Source organism: Alosa alosa, chromosome 21 (genome assembly GCF_017589495.1).
Source record: "Alosa alosa isolate M-15738 ecotype Scorff River chromosome 21, AALO_Geno_1.1, whole genome shotgun sequence".
In the NCBI taxonomy this organism is placed as follows: domain Eukaryota; kingdom Metazoa; phylum Chordata; class Actinopteri; order Clupeiformes; family Clupeidae; genus Alosa; species Alosa alosa.
In genome coordinates this window covers 24,029,714-24,039,966 of record NC_063209.1, presented here as the reverse complement: position 1 = coordinate 24,039,966, position 10,253 = coordinate 24,029,714, and the positions used below count along the sequence as shown (strand labels likewise).

General features: G+C 37.5%; 1 protein-coding gene across 1 annotated transcript; it reads right to left on the bottom strand.

Moving 5' to 3' along the window:
• Window positions 1-734: 734 nt before the first annotated feature.
• Window positions 735-3,393, bottom strand: LOC125286686. The gene is made up of 6 exons (XM_048231911.1): window positions 3,340-3,393; window positions 3,119-3,166; window positions 2,711-3,010; window positions 1,741-2,037; window positions 1,376-1,486; window positions 735-1,133 (listed from the first exon to the last, which is right to left on the bottom strand). Exons 1-6 carry the CDS (start codon window positions 3,362-3,364, stop codon window positions 979-981), a joined length of 936 nt encoding a protein of 311 aa, XP_048087868.1. The 5' UTR covers window positions 3,365-3,393; the 3' UTR covers window positions 735-978.
• Window positions 3,394-10,253: the final 6,860 nt, after the last annotated feature.

The window sequence follows — 10,253 nt, the reverse complement described above, 5'->3', positions numbered from 1 at the left end:
ATTATAAAGGTTTATAACTACTTCCTTACAAGACGTTTGTATGTACGTACTGTAAAGAGAGAGGAGGATGGAGAGAGAGGCCACACAGGGGGTGCAAGACCTGGAAGAAGCAGGTGGGAAAAGGGCATTTATTGTTAACCACCTCACTAATAACCCATAAAAAATAAAGTACATTATATTTAGTGTCATTTCATGGATGTCTTAATTGTTTTACCATCAATTTTCCATATTTACCATGTGTAGTTTACGTTGAAAACCAATGTGTTTCAGCACTGTGTAAATAGGATACAGAAATACTGTACTGTCCATGGCATGGAGGAAGGTGGTTCATGTCTCAATGCATATTAAATTTCTAAGAAATGTATAAATTGGATTAAATTCAGTAGCCTCATAATTCCTCGTCAAGAGCGGATGTCAGGTGTTTCCAGGGGGCTGAATACCCCCAAAGGTCAGATCCTAAAATCGCCCATTGCGGAAAATAACTTTAACCTCTGTTAGCCTTGTTAGCAGCATAGTTTGAGGCTCAGGGTTATGATTAACATGAGGAATGTGTAATGACCCATTTTTTCAGTTGCAAGACATGTTTATTCATGCGGTATACAGTATATATCAAACATATATCAAAGCATCATTGCTGGTTGAAGTTGTACATGGACTCTTTGCTTTAAATGAAAGCATAAACATAAAACTTAAAACTATTGAATTAAATATAAATATTTATTTCTGTTCTGCAAGTTACATGTGTACATTGTTACTTTTTTGTATTGATCTGAATTTACTGTGCATGTAACATACAACATCATAGACCAATACATGCAGAGCATTCAAACAAATATTATCCACGTGACTTCTAAGATACTTTGGACAGAAATACCAAATCAATACATGTACAGTCACATGTGTTGGTTCAGGGGAGTGACTTTGAGTAAATTTAATTGAAAAATAATGAAGATTGTTGTGAATGCTAGGTTGAAGTCTTTATGACACTTCCCCTTGTGGTGAAACAGTTGAAGAAAGTTGTATTTGTCTGGATTCTCTTCTCTCTTGTGTGAGCTGCTGAGTCTCTTTAGAGCTGCTATTTGTGTCATCTGGTTTTGACCTCGTTGCTGGAGCATTCGTTGCACAGAACATTGCTTTTTTTTTTTTTTTTTTTTTTTTTTTAAGAAAGTGACACATTAAATTACACAAATTTCAATTTAAATCTAATTTAAAAAAAAAAAATTAAAGACATTTTGAAATGTAATAGATTTATCACCAAATCATTACTCTGACTGTGTGGTGTCCACATAGAGTCGGATTTTACCATTTGTAGACTAGAAATGCTGATGAAATTAAAAGCATGAAGTGATACCACAATGATAAATGGCATTGTTACCTTTTATGCTGTAGAAATTATGAACAGTCAGAAAGGCCATAGCTGCAATGACCACTCCAACTGAACACAAGAGTCTAATGACATTCACCCACCACTGATGGACATCCATCTCTATATTGAAACAGGTGAAGTAACATCAGCTTATCTATATAACCCTTAAAGAGTGTTCATTACAGATGTGCTATTGAGCCCATAGTACAGTAGGCTACATTCTGGACAGTGATGTAGATTTAATTTCGTCAAACAAATTCATATTGTTCAACATCGTGTTTCAACAAATTCATATTGCTACCTAATTTTCATAAGTGAGGACACACAGCAGTAATTGCCTGTAATTGCATGTAATTGCCTTTATAATACATCACCTGTTACTTGGATGATTACAGATCTCTCATTTGTGGAAGTCACGTTGCCAGGGTGATGTTTCTTTATTGAGTACACACAGCTGTAATTGCCAGAGTCTTCTCTTCTGACTTGTCCGAGTATAAAAATGGCTATCCCATCGGAACGAGCCACATCCATGTTGACCCCAATTCCATTCTTGCACAAGTACATGTGTAAAGATCTGTCTGTTTTGGTCTCGACACCAAAACATATCAGATCCACACTGGCACTCTCAAATATGACAGCATTTCTTCGATAAATGTTGCCCAAACCAAATTCTGAAACATAACCAAATATATATATATATTGTTTTGTTTTGTTTTAAATCAAGTATAGAGTACCGAAGTGTGATGTTCCTTTTCCATGATAGCAGTGTCACTGGATCTAAACAAACTTTCGAAGTGGCTTAAATAGCAATGAATGTAGACATGTGGCTTCATTTCTAGCTCATAAATAGTTTTAAATGTAGGCTATAGCTATTTAAATGTGTTTTACGTCTTATCAAAGATATTTTATGTCTCATCAAAGACTGGCGGCTGTTAAGTGTGACCTTTTTTTGTCTCAAAAATAAAGCCAAGACACGTCCGTGAATTTAAGGATTTTAACCGCATGCTGTGAAGTTACATGCAGGTCTCTTTTTCGGAGGAAACCCATGCTATAATAAAACTCTGTAGTCACAAATTTGATCTTGTTGGTATGAATATATGTTGTAGTATGTGATTCCTACAATGTAAATTGTTTTTACTAACGTCTTGGAAACGTTGTAAAATTATTGATATAGATTAAGAAAGCCACCGCTATGGTGACTATTATGGTTAGATTGATTTGTTCAGTTTGATCCAGTTCAGTTTGCTGCCTTGACAATGCTACGTCATGGCTTCAGTACTCTATTGTTCACAAAGTACATTTAAGAATAATAAAATAATTTAAAAATGCATTTTGGCGCATTACCTCTGACTTGGATGAAGACAGTATTGTGGCCTACAGCTGTAACACGTTGGACTAATTGCTTTTCTGTTGAATACACACAGCTGTAATTACCAGAGTCTTTTATCGCAACTTGTGGAATTTTAAACACAATGCTCTTTGACCTTGTAATTCTCTCTATTCTGGTCGCGACACCGTCCTTGCAGAGGTATATGCATAATGCGTCCTTTGGTTTTTCTGTCATAAAAACCATACACTTTAATTGCAAGATGTCCCCTTCCAGAAGTTCTGTTGTTTGTGAAAAAATTACCGCAGGGTTGAATTCTGAAATATAGCGAAGCACATTATGTCTGATAAATATAAATGATTTGGTACTGTATATGACATATTGAATACGCGTGATATAACATACAGAACAAATCATTGACATACCTGCCTGAGAAGAGGCATTTAGATGTCCTAAGGCTTCGTTGAAGAAGCCTTGGTGAAAATGTTCTGAATTAGGTCTCCAATTAAATATCATATTGTCAACAAATTATAAAATATTAGTGGCTTTTTATATTGCTCTTCAAGTTTGTCAGAAACTGAAGGCTGAACCAAACTACAACTAAAGCATTATATAAACATTCATACGGATGCCGTAACATACTCACATAGCATAAGTAGTCGGAGCCACATAGCTGAGACAAGGGCGGCTGAATGACAAGATTAACTTGACCTCACAGTGATACTGAAGGTGGCTCAGTTTTAGTAACATAGTCATGCAGAAAAATACAGAGGAAGTGGCTGAGTACAAGGATACAAGGATACAAGGAAGTTTATTGTCACATGCATATAGTTACTGGAAGTAAGAAATGCAGTGAAATTATGTCTGGTGTCAGCCTATTTGTGCATTAATGGGGGGGGGAGATTAAGTGGCAAGGGCTGCATAAAAAAGGTGGGGGAGGATTGGGATTGGGTGGGGGGCACCAACAAGGAGCACCCAAGAGCAACAGGGGCAAGGAAAAACTCCCTTACCAAGGAAGAAACCTTGGGAGTTTTTTGTGAGTAATAGATAGAGATGCCATCTATGGTGTTGGGTTGATCGCAGACGTCATTTACGAGCTAAAATTACAACCAATGTACTGAAATCAAGCGTTTTTTTATGATACTAATGTTTTTGGTCAGACATGTTATGGAACAAAGTTATGGAATGAAAAATAAATATATTTTGCCACAAACAGACAACAGCAGGTTTTAGGGCCAGTACTCAGTACACACATTTAGGTTACAGTGACGACATCTGGCTGTAAGCTCTGCTCACTTCTGCTTAATCGATGTCTGACATTTCACAGTTGAGATGTGGTTAGCCGCTTCATGGAGGTGGAAGTTGTACTGTAACTTATAAAACAAGAACCAGTCGCGGGCAGTCGGGCAGTGCAACTTCTCTAAGCCTATGGTCAAACTGGTCTGAGACAGTCGTGCGATGCAACTTCTCTTAACCTAAGGTCATACAAGGTTCTGAAGCAATGTTTGCATAAGCACTTAATACAATGGTAAAATAAACATACATGGTGATAAAAGAATATAAGAGTTTTCTCCCACAAAATCACATCTCAAAAAAGCAATGAAAGCAATGCCTTTATTCAGGGGTGTAGTGGTCAAATAAGAGGTGGGTAAACTATGAATTTTTGATCACGGTAAGTTGGACCAGGGACCATTTGCGATAGGCCTAGAAAAGACACTTATGGTAACCTACTGTAACAATAAAGATTTGCTTGCACTGCTGTTTGGTTGTCCCAAACTTTGGGATGATCCATACTGTTAGGGGTGTGACTTTCGAAACCGACGTCTTGAATCAGTGTCGAGGCTTTCGAAACACTGCTTCGAAACGTGGTTCAAAACAGCCATGTCATGTGACCACTGCTTCGAAACATCGTTCAAAATCCCCATGTCATGTGACCAAAGTTAAGTGAACCTTCGGTGCATTTCACCGGTGTCGGCAGGCGTGCCCGCGCGTTCAATTAACAGTGTAGACTTTTATTAAGCAATAACCATGATGGTGTAGTGGTTAGTGAGGGTAGCCCAGGCTGCTCAAATGTGGTTCGATCCCTGTTTGATTTGTAAGGTATTGTTTCAGATCGTATCTGTTTATAAGTTTTCTTACTTCATCATTAACCACACAGTTTCAACTAAACTCTCAGAATGGTCAAAAATCGAGAGTTTTATAAGAAGAAAGTGATTTAGAGAACACTAGTGGCAGCAATAAGATTCTCTTTATTGTGACTTCATGTGGTCTCCCATCCAGTAATTGACCAAGGGCATGACTGCTTACATGTAGCTTTTGACAAAGACTGAACACAGGTAACACAGCGAGCCACAAACCTTAAAGACTACATCTCCAATACGAAGCATTTGACAGATTTGTTTCACCCTAAACAGCTCTGAGGTGTCGGAATTGTTTCGAAGCTTCTGAACAATTTGGACACAGTTCAATTTCCCAATCAGGGAACAAGTTACCAAATTACAGGGATTGAAAATGTCTGTGTGAGGGTTTTTCAGTGTTGGTGTGTGTAGGAGAAAAAAATTCAGTTTACATGTAGATCATACTGTTGTGTTATCTTAATTTTGTCAATAACTCAATACAAACTTGGCAGTGGTTATGATGGCAATGGTAGGTAATGCAGATAATTCTTTGTGACATTCACCATACATCTCCTTTTAACTTGGCCTACATGTTAAATAAGTCGCTATAAACACACACAAGGGATTTTTTCAGAGCCCAACCCCAACACCACGCATGTTGATTTGTTTACAAGCCAAAGGATAGGAACCAGAAATTATATTTTTTGTAAAAGTCATGTTGATTGACTAGGTAATAAACTTGATTCAATAAAGCTGGCATCCCAGTGCAATTAAAAAACGTACATAATTATGCTTATGAACAGAAAAAAACTGTTCATTTTACCTGTTGTTTGAGCTAACTAAGATTTGGTACAACAATGGTCAATATTGCACCGAATTTTCTTGCTCTTTTTTCCTACCAACAGCACAGTGGCCTTGAACAACAGGGCTATTGAAAATGGGCAGTTTTGCTTTATCAGTAGCAAGAAGTGACCAACCGAAGAATGTGCATTTCATTTCAGTCTGTGGCCTCTACATCATCGACAAAATAAACATTATACAACACATCACTAGAGAAATACGTTGTACTTTGCACTTAAGTAAAAATTTGACATGCCAACTTTCACTTGCAGTAGAGTCATTTTTGACTAGGAGTATCTATACTTTGACTTAAGTAAAGAAATTGAGTACTTCATCTACCGCTGCTTCTAGACGTATTGAAGTTTGTTGATAGTTTTGTAAGGTGAGCTGTAGAGAAGGTCGATTGGAGGTGATGAGGGCTTGGAGGCTGGGGGAGTCGTGCAATGCTGAGGAGGTGGACGAAGGCAGTTTTTGTGATGTGGTTAACTTGTGGTATCCAGGAGAGGGTGGGGTCAAAGATGATTCCGAGGTTGTGGACGTGGTTAGGGGCAGTGACGTCGGTGCCATCTCTACAGAGCTCTCTATGCAGCTGGGCTTGTTGTCTTCAGGCTTCAGGTCTGGGCACTTACTGGTAGATGGGTTGTACTGAACAATGTATTTTGCCTCTTGAGTACAGAAAGTGACAAAAGAAAAAAAATGGAAAATAAATTTTTATCACAAGGTGATTTTAATTTGTTTCTATTCAGACTCAAGTGTCTGATTAAACATCTGTATACACTGAAAATGCAAATGAAACAACACAATGCTAAATTACTTTGTTACCTTTTCTGCTCCAGAAATTACTGATGATTAGAAAGGCCACAGCTGCAGTGACCACTCCAACTGAACACAGAAGTCTGATGACATTCACCCACCACTGATGGACATCCATCTCTATTGAATTAGATAACAAAACATCTGCTCCTCCAAATTGTTCTCAAAGAGGATCCATTGAATTAAAATGCACATTTTTACAGTGTTTTGCTATTGATACCTTTCAATGCATCAATGGTGATGAGAATGTAGTTTTCGTTTGTCAAAGTCACGTTGCCAGGATGATATTTGTTTAATGAGTACACACACAGCTGTAATGGCCTGAGTCTTCTCTTTTGACTTGTGTGAGTGTAAAAATGGTTTCCTTTGCCTGAGCTACCTCTATGCTGACTCCAGTCCCATTCTTGCAAAGATACACGTACATGTACACATATGTGTTCTGGGTTTTGGCCTTGATAGTACATATGACATCCACATCATCGCCCTCAAATGTATGACTGTTTCTTACAGAAATACTGGCCACCACAAAGTCTGAAACATAAGAAAATGGTAATGGTAAAATATGAACTAATGTTTACATTGAAGCCAGAAAAGGCCTTCACACCTTGGAAGTTTTTTTGCAGGTGCAGCTTATTAAGGGATACATTTTTGAAAAAGTAAGGATAAACACACTGAAAAAAAAAAAAACACTGCTGCTTTACATCAAATCACCATCCTTGTATGACTTGACATTGAATTTGATCAATCCGACTGCTACTCCTTACAGAAATGTTGCATGCATATGGTTTTGTACAAACAGTGCACTTAAAGGATGAAAATAAAAATTACCTGTGACATGGATGAACATGGAATATTGGCCAACAGCAGTTATTGCAGGAGCTGCATGTTTATCTTTTGAGTACACACAACTGTAATTCCCAGAGTCTTCTTTCTTAACATCTGGAAGCCTAAACTTTGCTTCTTTTAAGCCTGTAATTATTTTAATCTTGATTCCAACTCCATTCTTGCAGAGATACATGTTTAGCTCACCCCTATGAGCTACATCTTTGTGAAAAATGGCACACCTCAGTTCCAAGGTGTCCCCATCTAACACCTGAGTTGTACTTGAAAAGATTTTGGCTGGGCTGATATCTAAAATGATAAAGTATGCTCAGGATAGACTTTCTTTATGTGAAGTGATTTGAGTGCATCCTACTAAGTGATGTTATTGTTTTATTTTCAATTGAAAAACAATTTATATACCTGTCTGAGAAGATGCTCCCAAAACACACACAAAGGCTTGGTAAAAGAATACATACTGATTAGAAGGATCTGAATTAAGCATTTTAAAACACATATTTAAAAAAAAAAATTTCATTGCTAATATGATTCATACTAGGCCTATGTCAAATAAATAATAAATGCCTGAAATATGTCAAAAAAATATGTCAAATAAATAATAAATGCCTGAAATATGTACTCACATATTACAATGAGAAAGAGTCCCATTTCTGCGAGATGCAGAGCAGAGTGGAGCAGAGCAAAGAATCAGATGTAGTTGGGTGTCACACAGTAACAATAACCAGTAGAAGGCTCACTTTTAGCCATCACTTGACATGTACAGCCAACAGACAGGAAGTGAACTGTTGAAGAGCAGTATTGGGGTAGAGGAGTGACATGAGCACTTTCAGCACAGTTGTTTGGTTTTGACACATTGGAAGGTGTTGTGTAAATGATTTTTAGTTTAATACATTAAAAATCTGCTACATGCATTGATTAACGAAGTATGATTCCACATATTCTTTTTAACCTTTGTGAAGACTGTATATTTAATGTGTAAAAATGTATCAACACAAAGGTCATTTTAGCCTGAGTGGAAGAACCTGTTCTGAGGCAGTGTGCTATGTAGCATAGTATTAATATACACCATTTGAAAGCTTGGACTCTTGGGAATCCATACATCATCTCAATCCCGATGTAAATGGAAAAGTATTTTCCAAGACTCAAACGGGCCTGTCCAATGGAGAAAAAAATCAATAATTATCGATATCGACTGATATGAAACACTTTGACTGATATGAAACACTATGATACAGTTTTCAGCCATATCGCCCAGCCCTAGTCTCCATAGGGCATTTTGCCAAACACATGGCCATACCTTTACAAATAACTGTGTAATCTACTCATCTTTCTTCTAGAGTGATTTACTTTTACACATTGCTTCACAAGACCTTGTGCTAGGGCTGTTGTGTTTCTCAATTGAATTAGTGTTGAACTGTGGTCAGTTCAAAGATGTTTGTTGTAAAATTCTAGCCTCTGTAACTCTGTGCCAGCAAATCACACATTAATTCTGATGTTTCCTAAATGTTTCCTGATGTTTCCTAAAAAAATACAGGGTCGAAGCTTTCTAAAGAGGTCAATCATTTGATGGCCGGCCAACATAGGTGGGAACAGTGCCCACCAAAGTAGTAGCACAGTGCAATGCCGGGGGGAAAGCCTACAGCTAGAGTAGAAATGGCCTATCCTAGATCATGTTAAAAATTCTCTCTAATCTCTCTAACTCCTGTGCTCCTTTCCCCTAAAGAGATTCAGGATTCAGTCATTTCCCATTTCTAATTCAGTAATCACCTGTAAGATCAAATGTCCAACGAGTCAGCACATTTCTTTTGTTTTATTTCTTCATAATTAAACTGGGCCTATTGCCAATAAAATATTTAAACACAGGAAACTAGATTGGTAAGAACACATTATATTTATTGATTTAGCAGATACTTCAATCCAAAGCTACTTACATATGACAAGTATATTACCAGAGGCCATTGACCTCAGAGCATCTTGGTGTGAAGTGCCTTGCTCAAGGGCACAACAGTGGAAGCCGGGAATTGAACCCCCAACTTTTCAGACTACTACATGCTAACCCTCTTTTACCACTACCCTACCACCGCACTACATTTCACTAAGTCTCCAAAGCAGAGTGTTGAAACAGAGTGTTGAAACAGTCCCTCTACAGTATTTTTGTTAATGAACTGCTTAGGCCTAAAGCTATATGGTTACACTGATGCCACTTCATAATCACATGCCCTATTCTGGGGGCCATCTGATTCCAGGTCCTGGCTGCGACTTTTCTGTAGCACTGGTCTGGGAGATGACTGATTGATATTTAAACTTTTGAAAAACATAAAAATAGGAAAGTAGAATGTAAATATTCAGTCCCTTATTTTATTTTTTGTGAGAAAACATTTCATCAGAAGAGATTCAGTTCAATGGTGTTACATTTTATGTCTGCAATTTTTGAAGTTGCTGAACATGATATTGATAATATATTTTTTAAATTCTTGTAAGAATTATTTTTTAAGAATGGAAGTACAAGATAACTTACTCACAATCCTCAGCGTCTACTCCTTTATCCCTGCCAACTGTACATTTAAAGGTAGTACTGAGAAAAGCTGTTTCAGCTGCATGACAGGCAATTCTTACAGATGTGTGTATTGGACTTCAATTATTTTTTTATTTACAAATAAAAAAAGACACTCAAAGCTGTTACCTTTTCTATTGAAGGAGTATGTAGCAGCAAGTACCAGAGCACCGGCCACAATCACTCCAGCTGAACAGATGAGTCTGAAGACATTAACCCTCCACACGTGACTCACATCAGACTCTGCTGAGGTGAGAAATGGTGTTCCTAAATGTTGAAAGCAGGTGATCATTTACACAGCCACTTGGACTCATAGAAAGTTAAGAGCTGGATTTTACATACCCCTAGGACATGGTTCAACAGTAGCTCAGGCTTTAAAGTAGCAAACACCTGTTG